Here is a 24956-nt window from a genome sequence, read left to right as displayed (position 1 = left end):
AATTGACAACCTAGAGCGGATCTGGCTCTCTTTCAATCATGGCGAAAGTAGGAGATGCAGGAGATGCAGCCCAACAACAACAGGGGGTTTAGTCATTTCACATAAGGGGAGAGAGTTGGAGGATCCAGCCTAACACAAAATAGGGGTTTTAGTCATTTCAGAGAGGAGGTCCAACTCTTGCCACGGCAGGAAGAGGGATGTAACGATGATTTGACGAGGACGAGCGGATATTCCCGGCGATTACCTCAACGGATTCCTTTTCGATCATCCGTTAGGCAATTCTCTCTCATCCATATCTCTGATCTGATTCTCTTTCATCATATTCTAGAACTTGTTTAATCTTCAAAACCCTAAAATCATTATTTACTTAATTTTTATTATTAAGTTTGATTTTTCGACGATTTTAATCGAGTATTCGGATTATTTTCGGATATCTCAACGATCGGATGCCCATTACTTTCGTTATCATTTACATCCTAGCAGGAAGAGAGCCAAATTGACCTAAAGGCGGGTGCTTCTGACTATTACTACTTCTTCTCTCTCTCTCTCTCTCTCTCTCTCTCTCTCTCTCTCTCTCTCTCTTTATATAACGTTCAGTCAATCTGCAAAATCTCAGTTCTCCATTTTCTTCCTTAAATACATATCTTAAACAAACTGGATCAAATCTTAAGCTAAAACCATGATTTACACATCCTTTTCCAATAGAAACAGATTCATCTCAGTGACCCCAGGAATCCAAAGGGCACCATCAATTGAACCTCTTCTTCACTCCAATCTCATTTTCAACTTTCACCACCAAAACCCAATTAGAGTATCATCTTCCTTAAAGAGCAGCAAGAACTCCATAAAACCCATAATCCATATTCTGAAACCCATCATAGTAACCCCTGAAGAAGTCCCACAAAAGAACAGCAATACCAAGAGAAATGACAGGAAAACAGAGTCACCCCAAGTAGGTCATCAACAGATGTTGGTCCTGTGTGGGTTTGGGTGTTGGGTTCAAGGTTTCAGGTGCTTTCCATGGTTGGCTCTCAACTTCTACATGGCTCACACTCTTAACTTGAATCCTTCAGTATTGCAGCTTGTGCAGAACTCTGCTAACCTACCCATGGTGGCCAAACCACTGTTTGGGGTAATTTCTGAAGCTGTATACATTGGTGGTGCTCATCGAATACCTTATATCTCCATTGGAGGTTCGTTGCTTCTCCTTTCATATTCTTCTCCTATTCATTTGTTGTTTTTATTTATTTTTTTCTTTTCTTTTATTTTCTTAGTTACACACTTACACATTAGTGAGTTTAAATTATTTTTTTTTTGGGTAAGAATTAATGGTTTCAATTTTTTTTTTGGGTAAAGATTAATGAGTTCAAATGAGACGAAGGATAAAGTAAAGAATGATCATATTAGAGTTGATTTGAGAGTACCTTCAATACATGATAAGTTATGAGAAAGTAGGTTGAAATGATATGGTCATGATCGACACAAGTTTTTGGATGCTTCAGTACGGAAGAGTGATTTGATTCAGATTGAAGTAACTAAAAGAGCAAGTGGTAGACCCTAGGAGAAGTGGTGAGGAAAGACATGTATAGTTTAGGGGATCTTTATCCCCTCGAGCTCCCTGCCCGGCCCAGTTCCCCAGTGCCTCTAACAAGGGGGCGCAATGACCACCCTACCTCTGCCCAGGTAGGGTCCACCCCCCTCTTATTAGAGGCACTAGGGAATTGGAGGAGATAATTTTCCATAGTTTAGGACTTGTATCAAGTATGACTTCGAATAGAGCTGATTGGAAAACAAGGATCCATATAACTGATCTCATTTAGTTAAGGTAAGATTGAGTATGTTGTGTTGTTGTAATTAATGTTATTGAACTTTTAGTGACGTTGTGTAACACCATTTCTACCACCATATACATTATAGTACATAGAAGACCGCCCCTTATATTTATTGAGTGCAATTCCGCCTCTCGATGTAACCAATGGTGGAGTAGAACACATTTTTATGAAAGAATAGCTGCAACTTTTATCAAATAGAAGTTTTTAAATCCTTCTTAGCAGACAAGCTAGCATAGAGAATGGATCATCTGCACGTACGTGTAGGTGAATGTACATGTGAGAGGAAACCAGTTGTCCTTTTTGTTTCTATTAATACCCCTCCTCTTCTTGTAAATGGAAAAATGGGACAGGTGGTAACCTCTTAAACCTGCACGTACGTGGAGAGGAACTGGACTCGCTAACAAATCCTTTAGCAATTGCTCCTTGTTTCTCTTTCAAGGCTCATATGTATGGGTTTTCATTTTATTTTTGTTCCAAAGAAGAAAAAAAACAAATATTTTTAGGGCCCTACACATATCAGGCCCCACCACCTTCCTTCCTAACTTGTTTTTTTTTCCTCCTCCTTCCCATTTCCCCTCCTGAGTATGAAATTTGAACCATGTACTTACATGTTTCACAAGTTATTTTAAAGTTCATACATGAAATTATGAATTCTTTCTTCTTCTTTTTCAGGTTCAATTTCTTTGGTGGATTGACATTAGTTGCAAGTTAATTAGCAATAATCTATTAGCTAAGGAAATTATCAGTATATGGTTGTGAATAAATTTTAGGATTTATTTTTTTTATTTTTTTTATTTTTTAAGTTGAGCCTTTTGAACTTGCACCATGGATTTGGCTAGGTGACAATAATATATTTTTTGGGTCCTTCTAAGCATCACAAGACCTAGCAAAGTATAACGATTCAGTATTTGCCACTTGGTAGTAAATGGATTAGTCCATGTGATAGAGAACCAAACAAGCATCTTTCGGAGACGTATGTAGGGTCCTCTATCACATGGACTAACCCATGTACTGTCATATGGCAAATAGTGAGAAGCGTTATCTTTCACTAGGCATAGTGATAGGGAAGAAAACCCATATTTCTTTCTTTATTTATGTTTTTTAGATTAGATGACATATATCCAAGCTTAGAAAGTTATCTATATAATCAATTTGATCTTGAGTTTAACTAAGATGATAGATTTTCTAAACACGGAATGACCGGGGATAGATTATGATATGGAAAGTTGGGCTGTTAGAAGCGTCATATAGATAAACTAAGAGTTGGGATTTTAGAAGCGTCATATAGATAAATTAAGTGTTACAGAGATGAGCATATTAAAATGGATGTGTGGCAAAACCTTGAAGGATAAAGTGAGGAATGATCATATTAGAGTTGACTTGGGAGAAGCTCTAATTCAGGTTAAGCTATGAGAAATGTAGTTTGGCGTGCACAGCCATGTTCAATAGAGGCCGTTGGCAGCTCCAGTTCGGAGAAGTGATTTAATTCTGATTGAGGGAGTTAAAAGAGCCAAGGGCAGGCCTAAATTAACTAGTGAGGAAGACATGCTTAGCGTAGGCCTTCTATCAAGTATGGCATCGAATAGAACAGTTTGGAGGGCAAGGATCCACGTAGCCAACCCCATTTAGTTGGGATAAGACTGTCGTTATTGTTTTTGTTGTTATAATGGTCCCTCCATTCCCCTTTGGCCCTATTTGTTTCGTAGTAAATTTTTTTATGCAAATGTCATTTTACATGAAAATTGCCTTCCATGTAAAATTTTCCTACTTTTCAATGCCTTTTTAACATTTTACATTAAACAAACAATTGAAATCCTATTTTACAGGAAAATTTTTCCATATTTTACATGGAAACAAATGGAGCTCAATTCATGAATTCAATTTGTTTTTTGTATTTTGTTTCTATAGGAAAACGATTGATAATAGTTCTACTATAACATGTCAATTGTGTTGTAGACAGAGTGTGATTGCCTTCTACAAAAATGATACTATAATAGATGTATAAAAGAAAGGGCAGAGGTTAGGCACACCACTAGCTTTCCTAGAGCTAATGACTCAACTAATGAGAAGATGGGAGGGGAGGGGCAAGGGGGGACATTTTCATGGGGGAGTAGAGAGGCAGACACAGTGTTGGGCACAGCACTAGCGTGCCAAGCATTTACCCAAAAAGAAATTCTTATTCATACTTTCATCACTACTTCAACTTTACTTTGGTTACAATGCATAATCAAATCCGAATTGTTAGATTAATTTGATCCGAATAGGGATAAAACCCTAAAAACCAGGATCTTCATTGGGCGTTCAAGAACACAATCAAATAAATAATAGAAAATAGGGATAGAACCACTAACCTTGTTTCGTATCCATAGTGATGAGGATCGCAGCGGAAAAATAAAGACCAAGATCTAGGTGTTTTCCCTCTATTCCCAAAGTAACTGACTTGATGAGAATACCAAATGCACAGAGACGACCAACAGTGAATATCTCCCTCTCTTTCTAGAATGCACTCTTCAACAAAGATTGAGAATAATTAGTTGTCATGGGTAGAAGGGGGACCTAGCTCTCTTTATATAGTAATTCCTATAGGGCTTGACTCATCACAGTCCCAATAGGAATCTATCTGCCCACACTAAAGTCAGTCCACATAGGATTTCTAATATAACCCAATGACCCCCTTAATTAGACCAATACCATAATTAGCCTGAGTTTTAGGTTATTTAATATTAATTCATAATAGGAATATCAATTCTATTCTACATAGAATTCTAACACGAATAACTAAGCGGAATCTAATCATTATTTATTGTAATTATTACCTTTAAGTTGCTGATATGGATCATATTGTTCAGTCATTTTGCAGATTCTGTCATGGGGAGCCATAGCATTAGTCCCAGTTGGGGGTGAAGTTCTTCCTATGCTAATGCCATGCATTCTGCTAAGCAACATTGGTGCATCAATCACAGAAGTTGCAGGAGATGCTCTTGTAGCAGAGTACAGTCAAAAGCACAAATTGGGTGGTCTTCAATCTTATGCTTTCATGGCAATAGCTACAGGAGGAATATTAGGCAATCTATTGGGTGGCATTTTACTATTGAAAACACAACAAACAAGAACCATGTTCTTGTTATTTTCTCTCTTGTTGGCATTTCAACTTGCAATTTCCTTAAATGCAAGGGAGGCTTCCCTCAGTTTGCCACAACCATCAAGGCACCATCTCACAGGGAATTCTATCTCAGGGAACCTATGGAAAAAATTCTCCAATCTTCTTACTGTAATAAGTAAGGAGAGCATTTCTCGTCCTCTCTTCTGGGTTATAGCTTCCATTGTTGTTGTACCAATTTTTTCAGGAACCATCTTCTGCTACCAAACACAACGTCTAAAGCTTGATCCTTCAATCATTGGGATGTCTAAAGTGATTGGTCAATTGATGCTTTTATCTGCAACTGTACTATATATTCGATATTGGAAAACAATCCCCATGAGGAAATTGATAGGTATAGTTCAGATTGTTTATGCAATCTCTCTTCTCCTGGACTTGGTGTTAGTGAAGCAGATCAATCTGAAGCTGGGAATTTCAAATGATGCTTATGTTCTATGCATGTCGGGTTTAGCAGAAACAATTGCTCAATTTAAGATCCTTCCTTTCTCTGTTCTGTTTACAAATTTATGCCCACCAGGTTGTGAAGGATTGCTCACATCATTTTTAGCTTCAGTTTTTTGTTTATCATCCATTATCAGTGGTTTTATAGGTGTTTGGTTGGCATCTTTAGTAGGAATTTCATCTGGTGATTATACAAGCTTGCCTGTGGGCATTCTGCTACAATTTCTTGCAGCTTTGGTACCACTGGTTTGGATATCTTTTGTACCTATGTCACTATCAGTAAGAAAGGAAAGGAGAAGAGGTGTGAGTAAAAGAAGTAGGAGGAGAAGCAAGTTGGTGGGAAGAAGAAGAAGAATGAGTGAGAAGCAAGTGGAGGAATCATGTCATATTAGTGCCTTATGCTGAATCAATATAAATTGGAGATATCTCTCTATGTTTCCAATCCTGAAAATTCCATTGCAGAAACTACAAGCTCAGAGTGGATCTTGATACAGATTACTGTAGATATAACCAACCATTTTGGCTGTTTCAGTATAGATTTGACTGAGATTGTCCTGAAGAAGGCACTGGAATTGAAGTTATCAGCTTACCATTGGTGATCTCCATACTTATTGTTATTGGTGAAGCCTGATTTTGGTCCAGAATGTGCAGTGGAGATCTTTGAAGGGCCATTTCGGTCTCTAAAAGATCTCGGTGCCGAAAAATGACGAACGTGCCCGCCAAAGGCTGGGGATTGTGTTGGGCTCGTCAAGATCTTCGACACGATATATTATGGGTTATATGTTATGTTTTGGTCCGACCCTGTCTGGTTTGGCAATTTCTGGGTGCAGAGGCATTCTTGTACTTCCTCAAGTTAGGGCTTCTCTATATAATGTTCTTATCTCTGAGAGAGCTGTAAGAAAGAGGTTTAGTAACATTTTCAGAGAATAGTAAAATCCGTTATGTTGCTCGACCGTGGATGTAGCTTCAATTTTGGGGATGAGCCACGTAAATCCTATGTGTTTGTGTGCGTTTGTTCTTCTCTGTTTTTCATTTTTCTTCTACAAATCGCCATTCTGGGCGTTGTTTTCTTAACACTTATTGCAATTGCGGATGCAACCCAATTTATCCAAACCAAAGTGTCAGAACTTAGCAGCTTAATTGGAATGCTACAAAGTACAAAGTGATGCCGTATTGCAACAGGTGACCCAAATTTTGGGATGCAAACAATAACAACAATAAATTTCTATCTTGGGGACTGAGAATACTAAAATTTAGCAATTGAAAGCTGCAAAAAATACTTTTCAAGTGTTAAAAAAAATTTCAACAAAAAAAAAAGTGTTAAAAAAAATTGTTCTTGGACATGGTCTTTGACAATCTCCTTGTGGCAACTTCAGTGCTTAACAATAATCAAATTGATTTTGTTAATTGAAAATCAATTTTGAGTAATCATGCAATTTTCCAAGTCAAATTTTAGACAGTAACCAATTCAACATGGGTCCCATTTATCGCCGGTAACGCCCAAATGATCCCAACAAGCCCTCTCCTCTGTTAGTATGTGTCAGAGATTTTTTTTTTTTTTTTTTTTTTTTTTTTTTTTAAATGATATCTGTCAAAGAGGATGTTACAAGTCAGATGTAAAATTCATTGTTAAACAGCTACAACTTCATATGATTTCCTTGTGTGCGTGTCCTTGTCTGAGTGGAATCCCAGAACAGATGGTGGGTCCCACATCCTTCTGGTATTGACACGTGTACATCTGGCCATCTCTATGACCCCACAAAATCGGAAATCTCCTCTATCGAGTCTTGACTTCTTGACTTCGTCCCCCCCCCCCCCAACCTTCTTCTCTTTCTTCCTGTGTATTCTGTATTCAGTCCAAAACTCCAACCTGCAAAATCTCAAATCTCCATTTTCTTTCTCATAAGAATCAAATTTAAGCTAAAACCATGATTTACACATCCTTTTCCAATAGAAACAGATTCATCTCAGTGACCCCAGGAATTCAAAGGGCACCACCAAATGAACCTCTTCTTCACTCCAATCTTATTCTCAATTTTCACCACCAAAGCCCAAGAGTGAAATCTTCCTCAAAAATCAGCAAGAATTCCATAAAACCTAGAACCCATATTCTGAAACCTATTATAGTAAACCCTGACCAATTCCCACAAAAGAACAGCAATACCAAGAGAAAGGACAGCATAACAGAGTCACCCCAAGTGGGTCATCAACAAATGTCGGTCTTGTGTGGATTTGGGTATTGTGTCCAAGGTTTCAGGTGCTTTCCATGGTTGGCACTCTACTTCCACATGGCTTACACTCTTAACTTGAATCCTTCAGTATTGCAGCTTGTGCAGAACTCTGCCAACCTACCCATGGTGGCCAAACCACTGTATGGGGTAATTTCTGATGCTGTATACATCGGTGATGCTCATAGAATACCTTATATCTCCATTGGAGGTTCGTTGCTTGTCTTTGTATTCTTCTCCTATTCTTTTTTGTTTTCTTTCTCTTTTATCTATTAGTTACACATTTAACCAGTTCAAAATCAGATATGTTTTAGTGTTCTGTATTGGGTATTCGAACTTAAAGTTGTTACCTTGTTCATATCGATGGACTCTTTTTTTTTTTGGGGTGCAATTTCTTTGGTTGATTGACATTAGTTGTAAATTAGCAATAACTATCATCTGAGGGTATTATCAGTGTCTGTGAATAAATTTTAAGATTTCTGCTGTGATTAGCCTTATTTTCCAGGTAAGCCTTTGAATTTGTACCCTGGATTTGGGTAGGTGACCTATCATTTTTTTTTTCAATTAGCTTGCATATTCAAGCTTAGAAAATTAATTACATAAATCAATTTGACCTTGAGTTTAACTAAGAGGATAGTTTTCTGAACTCATAACATTTTCCTGTATGTGTCATGTTTTAAGAATTAAGATAAACCAATGGATGCAAATGGCTTCATAGTCTTGAATTTATTAACTGATAGAACATTGCTTGGCTATGATTTACTGAGTTTCTGTCTTTCACAGTTATTTAGGACAATGGTCCTCTGTTTACCTTCATGAATTCAATTTATTTTCGTATTCTTGTTTCAATAGGAAAAAGATTGATGATACTACTAGCAACATGTCATTAGTAGAGTCACAATGTGATTGCCTAATACATCATGATACTATAATAGATGTATAAAAAGAAACTTGTAGAGAGAAAGATTACCATATCACCAGATCCTCTACCATTGGAAAGAGATTTGATAAGTTGGTATGATTAGTAGGTGATTGTTGTATTACTGTCTTGGTCCATATCTACTATCTTCGTGCTGTATCTCAATCCATAAATAGTGAACCTTCATGGTACCCTAGACAATTATGGGTATTACATTCGTGGATGTACGCATTCAGGCTGGACCATGTAAACCCTTTATCTCTTTTCTTTTTTGTGTGCATTACAACATGGTATTAGAACAAGAGGTAGTTCTTCTTTGAAGATCAAGATCAACTTTTTTTTAATCGTTTTCATATGTTAGCTGCCTCAATTTGAGCACCAGACGCTGGCAGCCCTCAGCCTATGATCCTGGTTTCTTCTCAACCAGAAGGAAAAAAAAAATCGATTTCTGGCCAGTATCCAACCAGAATTTAAAGATTTGAGAAGACAAATTTCCATGAGTCCTACTCTTCCAGCCTTATCTAGCATATGTGCTACTATACAACAAGAAGAAACCAGAAGGAAGGTAATGAACTCTCAGCATGAAGTGGGTGGAGATTAGAATGGAAAATAGTATTCTTACCACAAAAAGTGAGAATAGAAGCCTTGCTGATAATTTAGGAAGAGGGCGAGGGAGGGGATCCCGTCCTCAATTTTACTGTGCTCATTGCTTTAAACTCAGACACACTAAGATTGGTGTTGGGTTTTTCACCCTCAGTTGTGTGGTAACAAGGAGAAGAGTTCCAAGAATCAACTGGCGGCTCAAGCAAGTACGTCAAACTTGCAAATCTCTTTGGAAAAGCTCTCTAGTCAGTTACAACAACTCATGTGATCCAATAGTGCTAATCCTAGCACTCAAGATGGCTCTACTTCTCTTGCTCATACCTCTAGTTCTCACACATCTGGTACTGCTCTAACTCTCTATCGTACTTCGAAAACCACTTAGATAATAGACTCAGGTGCCACTGATCACATGAGTAGTTTTCCCAATTGCTTGACTGATATTAACACCAGTTATTACAAACTGTCCATTGCTGTTGCTAATGGAGCTCAGGTTCCAATTCAAGGTGTTAGATAAACTAAACTGCTTTCATCCAGGTCTGATGCTTTACTAGTTCCATCACTTCATTCAATTTATTATCAGTTAGTAAACCCACTACTGACTTAAATTGTAATGCAATTTTCTCTCCTCATACTGTGACTTAAATTGTAATTTAATTTTCTCTCCTCATAATGTGACTTTCAGTTGAGAGAGAGAGAGAAGGTTTTGGCTTGTCAAATATGATAGAGGCCGATCTTTATTTATAATGAGAATAACAGTTACATATATGGAATAATGGCTACGGCCGTAGTTCAAAATCTAGCCGAGAATTTTGGAAATTTCGGCTAGGCCGAGACGAGATGCTATGTTGAAATGAAAAAATGCAAAATTTTGGTCATCTCGTTTTGGATATTTTGGAAATTTCGGTCTAAAAAATGTGTTGTTTCGTCGAAATTTCGGCTTTTTTGATCATTTTAGCATTTTACACCCCGAAATGGCCAAACAAAATTCATTGAAAAAATTCAATATTTCAACGAAATTTCAACAATCTAGGAAATTTTGGTCTGGCCAAAATGACCTTCCGAGACAAGATTTAATACTATGGCTAGGGCTGAGTCATAACACAATCACAACTCTTAGCCTACATACAACAAATCTGAACACAGTTATCTCAACACTCCCCCTCAACTTGGTGCATAGATATATTGCATGCCCAACATGAATACAACAAGATGGAATGACTTAGAAGTCAAACCCTGGGTGAATACATCAATTGATTGGTTCTCAGTAGTGACAAAAGGTATGCAGATCAGGCCTTCTTCAATCCTCTCCTTAATGAAGTGTCAATCCAGCTCAATATGTTTAGTCCAATCATGTTGAACTGGATTATGAGTAATGCTGATTGCAGCCATATTGTCACAGTAGAATCTTATAGGGTCTTCAGAGGTAACACCTCCATCTTTGAGTAGCATTTTCAACCAGATTTGTTCATAGACTCCTTGTGTCATAGCTCGATACTTAGCTTCTGCACTCGATCTGGATACAACAGACTGTTTCTTGCTATGCCAGGTAACTAGATTTCCACCCAAGAAGGTACATTATCCAGAGGTGGAACAACGATCATCAATGGATCCTGCCCAGCCGGCATCAATGAAGGATTCTAACGTCAGGCTGTTGTTACTAGAGAATAGGAGACATTTCCTTGGTGCAGATTTTAAGTATCGAAGAATTCGGTACATAGCTTCAAGGTGAGGAGTCTTCGGATCATGAAGAATTTGGCTAAACATTCCACTGCATAGGCAATATCTGGCCTAGTGTAAGAAAGGTATATCAATCTACCCACAAGTCATTGATATCTTTCCTTAACAACCGGGTCGCCTCCTGTATAACTAAGTTGGTGGTTTACCTCAATAGGAGAAATCAACAGGCTAACAACCAAGCATACCCATTTCTTCAAGAAGATCCAAAACATACTGCCTTAGGGAAATGAAAATGTCTTTGGTAGAACAGGTAACTCCAATCCCTAAGAAGTATCTGAGTTATCCAAGATACTTAGTCTCAAATTCTACTGCTAACTGAGTCTATAATGAGGAGATCTTTGCATCATCATTACCCGTTATAACAATATCATCTACATAAACAATCAAGGCAATAATTTTCCTTCTTTATGTTTAACAAACAAGGTGTGATCTGCTTGACTCTTTTTGTACCCAAACTTCAGCATAACTTTTTGGAAACTACCAAACCAAGCTCAAGAAGACTGCTTAAGGCCATAAAGAAATTTGCGGAGTCTTCATACTTTACCAACTGTGGTGTCTAATGTGAAACCAGGAGGGATGTCCATGTAAAACTCTTCTTGCAAATCCCTGTTGAGAAAGGCATTTTTGGCATCAAGTTGTTGAAGATTCCACCCAAGGTTTGTAGCACAGAATAATAATGGTCAAACAGAGTTCAATTTAGCAACAGGAGCAAAGGTGTCTTGATAGTCAATACCGTAGGTCTGTGTGAATCTCCTGGCAACTAATCTGGCTTTATTCCTCTTAATAGTACCATCTACCTTCTATTTGACGGTAAAAACCCATTTGCATCCTACTAATTTTTTTCCTGCAGGACAAGGAACTAGCTCCCAAGTATCATTCTTCTTCAAGGCATGCATTTCTTCTACCATAACATCTTTGCATTTTGGGCCTAAGATGGCTTCTTTCCAGCCTTGTGGAATAGGTACAGAGGATAACAAAGAAACAAAGGCACGATAGGAAGGAGATAATGACTTATAGGACAAAAAATTGGAAATGGGGTGCAAAGCATGATCTGACACCTTTCCTAACAGCAATAAGAAGATCAGCATCAGAAAGAGGAAGACATATTGTTGTTTAGGCTAGGTGGATGACATATTTGTTACAAGTGATAATTTAGGCTATGTTTGGAAACCAAGAAAAAGAAAAGAAAAGAAAAAATTCAAAAAAAAATTGAATTTGAGGAGAGAGATACACATAAAGCAATGATTGTGTCATCATATTCTTTGTCTTATTATGTTTTTCCTTTTCTTTTCTTGGCTTCTAAACATAGCTTTAATAGGCATTTCTGATATGAAGGATTGTCTTAGTAAGAAATTTGATATGAAGGATCTTGGTAAGATGAGTTATTTTTTGGGAATTGAGATTGTTAAGTTTAACAATGGTTTGTTAATGTGCCGGAGGAAATACACCCTAGATTTGTTTAAAGAAACAAACAACTAGGAGTGAAGCGAGCCGATACTCCTATGAATTACAACAAGTTCATTTCAAATGAAGTACCTCTAGAAGATCCTGGTAGATTTCAGAGATTGGTAAGACACTTGATATGTTTGACTATAACAAGGCTCGATATTGCCCATACTATGAGTTACGTCAGAATTTATGCATTCACCTACAGCAAAACAAATGCAGGTTGTTGATCGCATTCTTAGATTTCATTTCAAATGAAAAACCTCTAGAAGATCCTGGTAGATTTCAGAGATTGGTAGGACACTTGATATGTTTGACTATAATAAGGCAATATCGAGTATAATGGACGTTCTTGATCATATACTTAGATATCCGAACTCATGCCCAAGAAGGGGAATTTGGATGAGACCAAATGGACATACTGAAAGCATCGAGTATATGGATGCTGACTGGGCTGGAAGTCCATTAGATAGAAAGTCAACCACATGATATTGTACTTTTATTGGAAGAAATGTTGTAACTTGGAAAAGTGAGACGCAAAATGTGGTTGCTCGTTCAAGTGCTGAGGCTGAGTATAGGGCTATGGCCTCTACAACTAGTGAGCTAATATGGCTTCATTCTCTACTTCATGACTCTCAACTTCCAATGAAACTGTCCTGTGACAATCAGGCAGCGACACATATTGCACCAAATCCATATTTCATTAAAGAACCATAAACAGAGAAGTTCACTGTCATTTTGTAAGAGAAAAAGTTCAAGCCAAATTGATGGAGAGTCCTCATGTTCGAAGTGAACAGCAACTTGCAGATATTTTTACTAAAGCCTTGTCAAGAGATCTATTTCAACAAATATTTTTCAAGTTGGACTCACTATATATCTTCACCCCTGAGGGGGAGTGTTAAGAATGATTACCATATCACCAGATCCTTACAATTGGAAAGAGATCATTTGGCATGATTAGTAGGTGATTGTTGATTACTATCTTAGGTTGTATCTCAATCTATAAATAGTCAACCTCCGTAGTACCCTAGACAAAATTGTGGGTATTACATTTGTGGATATAGGCATTCAACCTGAACCACGTAAACCCTTTGTCTCTTTTCTTGTTTGTGTGCATTGCAACAAAACTATTATTCATATTTTCAGCACTTCAACTTAATTTTAAAACTAGAGTTAAACTTAAAGTTGGATACCATGCATAATCAAATCCAAATAACTATGTGGAATCTAATCATTGTGTATTGTAATTATTTGGAGCGACGTAAGTAAATGTTGGAACTTTCTTTCAAGTTTCTGATATGGAATATACTGTGCAGTGATTTTGCAGATTCTATCCTGGGGAACCATGGCATTTGTCCCAGTTGGCAGAGATGTTCTTCCTATGCTAATGGCATGCATTCTACTGAGCAACATTGGTGCATCAATCACAGAAGTTGCAAAAGATGCTCTTATTACAGAGTACAGCCAAAAGCACAGATTAGGCGGTATCCAATCTTACGCTTTCATAGCATTAGCTGTTGGGGGAATATTGGGCAATCTGTTGGGTGGTTTTTTGTTATTGAAGACACAGCAAACCAGGACCATGTTCCTCTTATTTGCTCTCCTACTGTCCATTCAACTTGCAATTTCATCAAAGACAAGGGAGGCTTCCCTCAGTTTGCCAGAACCATCAGAGCACTATCTCATAAGGAATTCTATTTCAAAGAACCTACACAAACAATTCTCCAATCTCCTTACTGCAATAAGTGAAAAGAGCATTTCTTGTCCCCTCGTCTGGGCTGTAGCTTCCATTGCCGTGGTTCCAATTTTTTCAGGCACCATCTTCTGCTACCAAACACAATATCTAAAGCTTGATCCTTCAGTCATTGGGATGTCTAAAGTGATTGGTCAGTCGATGCTTCTGTCTGCAACTGTACTTTATGTTCGGTACTGGAAAACAGTCCCCGTGAGGAAATTGATAGGCACAGTTCAGATTGTATATGCAACCTCTCTTCTCCTTGACTTGGTGCTAGTGAAGCAGATCAATCTTAAGCTGGGAATTCCAAATGAAGCCTATGTCCTATGCATGTCAGGTTTAGCAGAAGCCATTGCTCAATTTAAGCTCCTTCCTATCTCAGTGTTGTTTGCAAATTTATGCCCTCCAGGTTGTGAAGGATTGCTCATGTCATTTCTAGCTGCAGCACTTTGTTTATCATCCATTATCAGCGGATTTTTGGGTGTTTGGTTGGCGTCTTTCGTAGGAATTTCATCTAGTGATTACACAAGCTTGCCTGTGGGCATTCTGCTACAAGTTTTTGCAGCATTGGTACCTCTGGTTTGGATATCTTCTGTACCTATGTCACAATCAGTAGGAATGAAAAGGAAAAGAGGTGTGAGTAGGAGAAATAGAAGAGCGGGAAGATTGATATATAATTATGTTTATGCAGACCGCCACGAGAGAGAATATGAGGTGGAGTGTGGAGAGGTGAAGCAATCTGGTGGGCTGAAGAAGAAGATTGAGTGAGAAGCAAGTGGAGGAATCATGTCATTTTAGTGCCTTATGCTGAATCAATATAAATTGGAGATCTCTCTCTTTGTTACCTATTCAGACAATTGCACTGCAGAACCTGCAAGCTCACAGTGGATCCTGATACACATTACTGCAGATACAACCAACCTTTTTGGCTATTTCAGTTCAGCTTTTTCTGAGATTGTCTGGGAGAAGGTACGGGAATTGTAATTACCAGCTGATCGTTCGAGATCTTCCTACTCACTGCCAACAAGCAATGCCCTGACTACAACACAAAGGGCTTGCTAGCTGATTGTAGACCAAGCAGGCAACAGAATGAGTGCCTAGCATGGTTTCAGATTCATCCCGGTTTATGGAGTGCCAGAAGTCCACAGCTTGATTACTTCTACAAGCTGATGCCATAGTCATTACAACAGGTGATCCAAATTTTGTAATACAAACGATAATAATAAATTTCTATTCTCTTGATGACAAGTGTATAAATTTCTTTAACAATCTCCTGGTGGCAACTCCAGTGATATCAATTTGATCATGCAAGAGGAAGGTGAGAAGCCTCAAGGGCTTTGTTTTTCTTTTCTTTTTTGGGTAGTCAGTTCAAAGGCCTTTCCTAAGCTAAGTGCCTAAGAACATGTTCAGGTTTTTTCAAGAAAAAATTATAACCAATATACAGGGGATAGTTTCCCTCAGAAAAACATACTGTGGTAGGTTGCATAAACTCCATAACATGAACTTAAGGGTCGGAAACAATGCCAAACTTAAATTGAAATGAATGCATTAAAGATGGATTTCCTCTTACCTTCATCTTGGTTTGGTTCCATACCAAATGAATTTTCGTACTTGCCATGGTTGAAACGGACAAATAAGTTACTCAGTTGGTTTGGGCATGTCTTACCGAAGCATGCCCGAGCTTTTGTCACTTAATCGAGCCCTCTGAACCGCATTTCAGTGCTAGTAAGCATTACACATCCAACCCCCTATCCGGCTCTCCCCCACCCCTCCTCTTGGTGCCCACCTAGTGGCCTATGGGTCCTCGTTAGGTTGAGCCCGAAAATATTGGTTGAAAACAAATAAACAATTGAATGCAAGGAATTGCCATTACTCTTCAATGATATTGTATCGAATTTGGCTTCAAAATTTGACATGTTGAAGTTCAAATAATGCCTTCCAAGCTTCCTGCTGTCTGGATTGCCACATCATCCTTCCACATGGCACAATCAAGTGAATCGCATAGGAAAAGCTTTCCTATGTGGGCTATGCAATAGATCTTTTATTTTTTTCTACAAAATTTTAATACTATAAAAAATTCTATATAGCATTTTTCCGTTTCCAAAGTTTGATATCAGAACACAGCAAATATAAAAACTTGCAACCCTGGATTGCAACATCCCTTTACACCCAATGTTGTGACTTTGATTAAAGGATACTAGGATTGCAGTTTATGTTTTCACTGGAGCGGCTTCCATTTCAATGGTCCTTTGATACACCACTTCCCAAGCACTTATCCCAAACCTTCTGCCCTGCGGCGTCTAATAAGCGCGTTATTTTCCACACTCTGAGGTTTTCTTGGACTTCTCAGAGCAACAGTTCTAAAATAATGAGGGAAGGTCGTAAATCACTTCTTTAAATGCAGCATCTTGATGGATTCCTGTTTGCCCTTCGCTTGCCGAATTATGAACTAACATGCAGCACTTCTGGTTAGCCTGTACTCGAGGGCAAGTCGTTCGAAAGATACATTTCGATGTTGCTATTAGGACATAGGTGATTGCAACTATTAAAGTAGAAGATTACGTGAAAATTTGACAAATAAAGCACCTACAATAAGCTGGGAATACGAAGGAAATGGTTTTGAGAAACTTCTTTTTCAATCATTCAGATCCTGTCTTCGCACCACCACCTGCAGCTGCAAAAGCCGACCGTCTGAAGCATTTTTTCCTCAATGGTGATCCCAAAGACTTCAGGACTGATCAACCAATTGCCACCCATTTTTTGTGGGAAAAAATAATTAGATTCACTTTTGCACCATTCAATTTTATCCTAAAAGTTGGTTTTTTCACAATAATTTTTTTACCATTTAGGCTATATTTATTTTAAAGTCAAATATTTTACGGAATTTTTTTGAAAATCAATAAAGAAATTTTGTATAAAATTTAAGGGAAAAGCTAGGCACACCACCAGTGTACTACAAGCTAGTGTCTATCTCTTCCCCATTTTGGAATGATTCCCCTGCCCCTCTTATATGATTCCCTGTCCTGCAACCCCATTGGTGCTTCCCGCTAACTTACCACACAAAGGCGGTGTGCCTATCCCTCTTTCAAAATTTAAAAAGAGAAACATTTTACCAAGTTATTTTAACTTGATCATTGGTACTCGAGACACCCAGGGAAGACTTCACCTGTATTTTTTTTTTGGGTTGATTAAAAAAAAAAAATACAGGTGAAGTCTTCACCTGTATCATATAGCTGGATTCTTTATCTCAGTCAATTATGTTCCCATATGTTTATTGGTCATGCCTAATAAAAAATGACAAAAATATAAAATAATAATTTACTTTCTCATAATTTTATGGCAAAACAAATGCAACAGTAAAGTCAGTTTCTTCTGTAATAATTCTGTGTCCAATAGAATTGTACAATATAAATAAGGGTACACGATATTTAACAACCTTAATTCAGGCATCTTCAATGTTAGTTCCATATCATGAAAGATTTATCAATTAATTTTGGATTACACAAGTGATCCTCAGATGCAAATGAATGAACCAATTGACAACCTTACTTGAACAAGATCTAAATTCAAATAGTTGAACAACAGGGCATTACTCGAAAATGGCTGACAATCAGTAACTACTGTACAGGGCTACGATTCGTACAACTGTTTAGCATTATTTTGTCAGAAACTTATGAAAAATTGTTAATAAGACTTGCCTCATGCAGGATGATACCCACACTATCCAATTCTACAAACCCCTCATTTTTCTTCATCCTCGGAATCTGACTTGGCAAAAACTGTTTTTGGTTGGGTTGCTGCATATGCTGGTGCAATGAACTTCGGTTCTTTGGCTGCAACGTCAGCATATTTCAAGATAGCCTCTCTTGGGTCTTCTTCCATCCACGTCTCCTTGATCATACCTCCTTGCTGCAAATTTAGTTGAATGGGTTAGCCACAGTCATGCTTCATCTTTTATAAGGAAAGCAGTAAACAACACAGTTACCTTGAGCAAGTACTGCGTCAATAAACTCCCATTAGTTGTACCAACTCTTCCACCAAATCCTGGGCCTGTCATTGGAAGTTCGGGCTTATGGGACTTGAGGGGATCCTTCAAGGCTTTCTCTCGCTGACGCTTACGGCTTGGCTGATCTCTGAATAACGGTAATGCATGAGGGTTGTGAATAACAGGGCTTGGTTGAAAATCATCAACAGACTTCTTCCTTGGTGCTCGTGCAACACATACTAGAGCTCCTCTCTCACTAAAAGATGGATCATAAAGTATGTGTGTTTCTCCCTGCCTTTTGTCACCAACTGTGGCAAAGACCTGTGGACGAGATGGTAAGCAGCATTAGCAGGGTTAATATTCCCAAGACCAACTAAAAGAAATCAAAAGAGAGGAAAGCAGAGTAAATAACGAGGAAACTGGAGAAATCTTCATATGAACGAAGCTTACTTAAATATTTAAGAACAGAAATGGAATAAAAGCAATGCACTTCTGATCAAACTTGTCAAGTAAATGCATAGCACAAGATGCAACAAGTAGCATTAAGGACCAGAAACATACAAAGGTTAGGTATTGACCTGATTTAGCCTCGGATTCCAAGCACATTGCACAACACTGCAAGTTGGAGAAATACCCACTTTTGACACTAGTTCAAGTTTCGTTCGGTCAAAGAAGCACAGCAAACCTCCAGTAGTGCTCTCTCTCTCAACCGATGTTCCAGTGAGGATGAGTTGTTCATCAGGACTTAATGCAACATTTGTTTGGGCATAATGATTTGGGAGCTCATCAAAGACTTGAAGAGGCTTCTTTATATTCCGCAAGTCCCAAACCTAACCATAAAATTTACAAAACAATGCTAGTGAACATATCATCATAGAGGTCCTCCACGGACAATTCTAAATAAGAGGGGGAAAAAAAAAAAGGAATTACGCCAAGAGAAAATGCATATGTATCACCTTCAGTGAATCATCCATACTTCTTGAAAGTAAAATTCGACCATCACTGGAGAAGTGAAGTCCAGTGATATCATCTTCATGTCCTTTCTCAATGTGCACATCTGGTCTGCTTCCCCATCCTGGTTTGATGTTCCATATCTGTAAATTAAAACAAGAAAAACACGGCAATAAGAAGAAACAAAATTTAGGTGCTTTATCAGTTGCCAACAAACTCATGATAAATCAACTATTAGGGGCTAAACCAGTACAAATGCAGGAAATCTCTGCCCAGCTTAGAGTACCTGAATAGAACCATCTCCAATGCCACCTGCAATGCATTTTCCCTCACGATCCCATGTACATGTGGTGACTGGTACTCTTCCTGGCCTTGGAAGCTTGGGTTTGATAACCTATTCATGAGATAGTAATACATTCAATATTAGATCAACTCTCTTCTTGCATACAAAGCACGTAATAATCTCCCCCCCCCCCCCGCCCTAAAAAAGATTCCGACAGATAATATTCCAGGCATGCATGCTGTTTGTAACTTCCCGAATTCCCCCTGCTCTCTTTCCATTATACATCACAGAAAAGAATTTGTACCACAGTAATGCTGAACAGATTAAATAATCAGACAGGAACCTATTATAAAAGTAAGCTAATGAGATCCTCAGGACATCTATAATTACATGCACACTAAGTAACAACAGCATATTGCAAGTGTTAAGTGTGTTTCGGTTTATGTTGCTGTTAGTCTATGACTCTGTGTGTTAGTGTTGGTTTGGGTTTATACTGTGGAGGTGGTTTAGGTAGTTTGTGGTTATGTTACTTCAAGTCGGTGGACATTTGCTTAAGTTGTATTCTGTTATTATAAATACAAGTTATAGCCCCACTGTTTGATCAGTTGGCCTACTTTTCAAACCGTGGGCTACATTCTCCTGATGCAGAAGCCAAGCTGTTTGGCAAGAAGTACACAAAGGGGACTCATGGGAGAAGGGCTGATTCACTTCACCAACTGGTGGGCTAACCAACTTTAAGTTAGGCTGTGCTGGGAGTTGCTGGGTCTCTCAAACCCAGAATCGTGGGGTATAATTATCAAGTTATTGACAAAATTTTGTAACTTCAAGTGTGGGCCGATATCACTTATGGTGGGGACCACTTGAAGGAGTGAAGAATCGATTATGTTTCTAAATTAGTTCAGTCAAGTTAATTAGATTAGTTTCTAATTTTTACATTGAAGTTATTAAGTCAAGTTTCTTTTCTTTTTTTTTTACTTGAGGTGCAAGTTCTGCCCTCTATTTGTTGTAAGGCTGTTTTAGCTACTCCCCACGATTTTACAAAGTTGAATGAAAGTTTGCTTGCTGCAATTATGATTGCAATTATGATTGTTTCTCAAGTTGTGTGTGACTTGAGGGACTGAAGGAGCCTGGCTGTGAGAGCCAAATCCATCTATCCCAACCCTTCCACTATCACCTTCTCCAATCTCTTTCTTCTCCATCGAACCAAGGCTGCTGTGGTCATTCTTCTGTCCAGAAAACCAATCGGGTGTTGTTGCTGCTGTTGCTGGAGATCATCACTCAAGGCTGAAGACATCTCTTTATCATTGTGGTTGCTACTACTGAGAATACCATCGACTGGAGCTGCTGCTGCACCTCTGCAACTCCTTTAGCTGTAACCTTCTAATTCCATGACACCCCCAAATCTTCTCCAACATTGCTGGGTTTTGAAACACAGCTTTCCCCTGCCATTCCCTCCACTAGATTTTCACTTCCACCCCATTCCACTTACTTTCTATTTTCATTCTCCTTCTCCCATCTTCACTTTTATCCATGAGAATTGACCCAAAATTGCAGATCAAGCTCCATTCACCAAGTCCAACACTCGACTACTGTTGGAGTTCTAGAACAGCACTGTTTTGGAGGTTTTCTCTTAACCTTCTATTTTGGTGTTTCAATGATATCTCCACATCAGGCCATCAAAACTGAACCAAATTTGGAGTCAAGCATTCCCTTAACATCATCTACACTCGATCCAAGTTGGGTGACCATCACTTGGCTGGTTTGGCTAGAAAGTAGAAACCCTAACTTTCTAATTCTGAGTCTGTTCTCTTTTCAAAATTTTGTGGGTTTTTGGGACTAATATCCTAGTCTTACATTATCTCTTCTCTTCTTTTGTTTCTCTCTAGGGTTGCTAGTTTATTAATGCACTGGTATTGCTTCAGCAAGAAACTAATAAAAACTTTGAATTCTTATTCGGTTACATTGGTTGAATAAAGTATTGACTAGGGGATTGCACCAAGTCAGAGTCCTAGAGCCTGCATCAAGGTGCAAAGGCAATTGGGAAGAAATCAACCAAAAACCACAAACAAAGGCTTTTATTCTCATAATTTTCAAAAGCACAAAAAAAGAAAACTTAGAAAATAAAAAAGCAATGTTGTTTTACAACGGTCCAGAAAGATCTTGTTCATTTCCTGGTCTGCATTTTTTCCATCCGTCAATCCTAGTTTCCAAGTTGTGCATTTATCTCTGCTGTAACTTGGATGCAAACATTTCTCTTTCAGCCAATAACTCATAATCAGGAATGTACTTGTAGGGTCTTCCCATTCATATTCACCACAACGAGAAAGTTTTATCTATGACCTGAAAATACTAGGTTAGGTGCAAACAGTATTTAAGTATCTTTTCAGAAATTTAATCACCAAAATTAAAGTTTAATTAGCAATCCACAGCTAACGCATCACCAAGGAAGGCCAAATTGCCTATATACACCTTCACAGCCAATTTGTGGATAGAATATTACAAGAAAATGGAAAAGACAATAACACATTTAAGAGTTAAATAATCTCATACTAGCAGTAAAGTAGATAAGAGCATGCAGACCTGCTTTTGACTTGTGAAATCATTAACATCCCATATACGTAGTGATCCATCTTCTGAAGAAGTTAAAATTGTCTCCTTAGTCTTTGGGTGCCACTCTCCACAAGTCAATCCAGAGATATGTCCCTTGGTATTCTTCAAATCACGAATATACATGTCCCCCTTTACAAACTCACCCAGAGTAAGTCCATCACGGTCATAAATCTGAAACAATGAAAAACACACTGATAATTAATATTTGTTCAGATGAACAAACCCAAGCAAATGATAACAAATTGGAAACTCCACCATATATGAACCTTGGCCTGGGCAGAGCCTGTTACGCACAAAAATCGGTCCGAGGTAGGACTCCAACTTAAAGTACGGACTTGGTGTCCTTCAAATGGTTCCAGCTGTCTAAATGATTGCAGACGGGAGTTCATTCCTTGAAAATCATACATACGGACTGTGTAGTCATAGCTACCAGAAAGGACCCTGGATCCCGTATGATCAACTGCAAGAGCTGAAACAACCTGCCAAGAGCATCAACATCAAGTCCAATCAGAAAAAGAGAAGGGGGCTCCAGAACATAGCCTTAGAAAATTTAGATTCTTTGCCATACAGTTCAAGATATAGGTAAAGGCTTAAAGCAAAGTTTTTTCAAACAGAGAGATGAATTTTCTTTTAACAAGCAAAACCACAGGAAATTTCACATCTTTCACTCGAGTGGTTTTTATCGTCCAGTTCTACCACCTAATTATGAACTTGGTAAAATTTTACTCTCCAGTGACCTCACTGAGATTGACTATGCCTGGTTCTTATTGTCTCATCCTGATTCATGACAAAGCAATGTTTAACAATTTAAAGGTTGAAAATAGTGAGCATAATTTTACACATGAATTTCAGATGATTGTGGGAACTTAATCCGTTTAATATTATGAGTCACCATGAAATACAAAAATATCTAAACACACCAGATAGGCCCCTCATTACCACCCTGAACTAGGGTCTGGAAACATCTTTACCAACTTACCTATTAAATACTAACACCCCAGACCCCAAAAGAAGAGAAGAGCAAAACAGTTTTTTGCATCCATTAAAACCTATAAGCTCCAAATCTCCAAAATTGAAACAGAAACTATAAACTGTAGAAATTAACTATTACAAAGCATAAATTAAAGCAAAACCAGAAAGGGCAAATTTACAAGGAAATGCAGGAAGTAATTTGACATAAACTAAAAATTCTACCTTAGTATGTCCCTTCAAGACAATCTCATTACTGAGAGGGATCCGGTACTGATCTTCTGCTTCGGCATCCTCATCGTCACCAGAATCCGAGTCTGTCGAATTGGTAGGCGGCCGTGGAGGTCCAATCAAAACATCATCACCATCCTCATCTCCATCCGCAGAACTCGATGTTGGTGGAGGCCGAGGAGGTCCAATCATCATTTCCTCATCTTCATCCGCCAAATTGGATGGAGGCGGCGGCCGTGGAGGTCCAATCATTGCACTATCATCGTCCTCTCGACCTTCATCTTCTTCAGCCGTGGAATTGGGTTTTCTGGACTCCACAATCCCATTATTGGACTCAGGTTTTCGGCCACTGGAGCCTTTGTTTCTGAATTCATTTAACAAGGCCTTAGAGGAGGAGGAGAGAGAAGGGAAGCCTTTGCTAGAGAGAGAAGAAGAGGATGAGGGTTCCGTGTTTCTGCGAGTGGCGTTGTGCATGGCTTCAAGAGGGGCTTGCGATTTCGTTTGTTTACCGAAGGATAGAGGGAACTGCCCTCTGATTCCATCATAGATGTCTGCTTCGTCTTCCATTTTTCTCCGATGACACCTTCTCCTTAGACTCCTTCCAGCTCGCCAACACCAACGTTAACTAAATCCACAACGAACACGAAACAGTCCAAGCTCAGCAAATTTATCACTTCTCCTACGAAATTCAACCAGTGAAGCTGTTACTGCGATCGAATTGCAAAACCAATACGGAGAGGATCGAATCAAACTAGGGCTGCAACAGGATCAGGCTGGGCCGGGCTTTTTAAAACCCCAACCCAACCCTAAATCCTCAAAACTTTGCCCAGGACGGACCCGCCCGCCCTGATTGGGTGTTGATTAATAGCAGAATCACAGAGAGTTGATTAACAAATACTATTTCAGTATTGTGTGTAATCTGAGCACAAACTCAATATAACATCGCAGGATCTCGCAACCCAGCAACAAACAAAAAACTAAGTTAACTAACTTAAAATAGAGTAGCCGCAGGGTTTAGAAATTCTTACCGGAATCAGAAGGTGTCGCCTGAAGAGGAGATGCGCCGCAGCAAATGGTTCACTTGGCTACTAGGTTTAGAGAAGAAGAGGGAGAATCAGGGGGATAAAAAAAAATAACTTCAAAAAAATTTACCGACATAAGAGGAGAAGGTGACGCCAGAGGAGATGTTGCCGGAAGATGAAGTGACAATGTAGATGCGCCTAAGGCCCTGAGCCTGAAGAGAAGGTACTTGTTTTTTTTTTGTTTTTTTTTCTTCGTTTGAAACAAAATGTAGCAGGAGATGAGAAGAAGAAGAAGAAAGAAAAACCAAAGAAACAAACCGAGAAGTAAAAAGAAGGATGAGCCAGTTGCCGTACCGAATTGAAAAAAATTAAACCCTTTCTCTCGAATTTTTTTTAGTGAGATTTACGATTCGTTAATACTTAATTATCCCATGTAGCACAAGTGTATTCAAACCTGTACACCATGGTTCTAAGTATTGGTATCGTATCGCCCGTATTGGGCGATACATATCAATTTGCTAGTCACCGGTACCAATATCGTGCTGATACCGATCGATAGCACAGTACGGACAAGGGGTAAAATGGTCAGAAAACTCATTTTTTAAATAAATTCAAGGGTAATTTTGTTTGATATAGTTGATAACATATCGGTATCGTATCGATTTTGCTTGTTGTCGATACCCATTCCGATACCGTGCACTAAAACCATGTTGTACACAATCAAGGTCAAAATCAGGGTCGGGCTTAGCCTGAGGCCTCAACCATGTCCCGGCCCGACCCTGATTCAGGGTCAAAAATATTTGG

General features: G+C 38.6%; 2 protein-coding genes across 3 annotated transcripts; one reads left to right on the top strand and one right to left on the bottom strand.

Annotated features, from left to right (window-relative positions):
• The first annotated feature begins 627 nt into the window (after nt 1-627).
• Nucleotides 628-14922, top strand: LOC122653558 (probable folate-biopterin transporter 9, chloroplastic). 2 transcript variants are annotated; one of them, XM_043847425.1, is made up of 4 exons: nt 628-1193; nt 4682-5749; nt 10982-10985; nt 14746-14922. In XM_043847425.1, exons 1-4 carry the CDS (start codon nt 680-682, stop codon nt 14867-14869), a joined length of 1710 nt encoding a protein of 569 aa, XP_043703360.1. In that variant the 5' UTR covers nt 628-679; the 3' UTR covers nt 14870-14922. The 2 variants fall into 2 exon arrangements, with proteins under 2 accessions (XP_043703360.1, XP_043703361.1); XM_043847426.1 differs by lacking the exons at nt 628-1193; nt 4682-5749; nt 10982-10985 and adding an exon at nt 7314-7872 and having other exon boundaries at nt 13683-14922.
• A 2747-nt stretch (nt 14923-17669) lies between these two features.
• On the bottom strand, nt 17670-23830 carry LOC122656348 (WD repeat-containing protein 70). The gene is made up of 8 exons (XM_043850824.1): nt 23125-23830; nt 22197-22409; nt 21901-22101; nt 19324-19431; nt 19043-19180; nt 18665-18916; nt 18087-18407; nt 17670-18010 (listed from the first exon to the last, which is right to left on the bottom strand). The coding sequence occupies exons 1-8, from the start codon at nt 23695-23697 to the stop codon at nt 17843-17845; spliced, it is 1974 nt and encodes a 657-aa protein (XP_043706759.1). The 5' UTR covers nt 23698-23830; the 3' UTR covers nt 17670-17842.
• Nucleotides 23831-24956: the final 1126 nt, after the last annotated feature.

This window comes from Telopea speciosissima, chromosome 3, assembly GCF_018873765.1.
Source record: "Telopea speciosissima isolate NSW1024214 ecotype Mountain lineage chromosome 3, Tspe_v1, whole genome shotgun sequence".
NCBI lineage: Eukaryota > Viridiplantae > Streptophyta > Magnoliopsida > Proteales > Proteaceae > Telopea > Telopea speciosissima.
This window is presented reverse-complemented; position numbering and strand designations above follow the sequence as displayed.

Excerpts from the sequence above, each read along its gene's own strand:
- LOC122653558 (XM_043847425.1), top strand. The coding sequence starts at position 680 with ATGATTTACACATCCTTTTCCAATAGAAACAGATTCATCTCAGTGACC. Across the intron at positions 1,194-4,681 it reads ACCTTATATCTCCATTGGAG|TCATTTTGCAGATTCTGTCA; the intron begins GTTCGTTGCTTC and ends CATATTGTTCAG.
- LOC122656348 (XM_043850824.1), bottom strand. The coding sequence starts at position 23,697 with ATGGAAGACGAAGCAGACATCTATGATGGAATCAGAGGGCAGTTCCCT. Across the intron at positions 22,410-23,124 it reads TCTTGAAGGGACATACTAAG|GTTGTTTCAGCTCTTGCAGT; the intron begins GTAGAATTTTTA and ends TGCTCTTGGCAG. Across the intron at positions 18,408-18,664 it reads GGAATCCGAGGCTAAATCAG|GTCTTTGCCACAGTTGGTGA; the intron begins GTCAATACCTAA and ends TCTCGTCCACAG.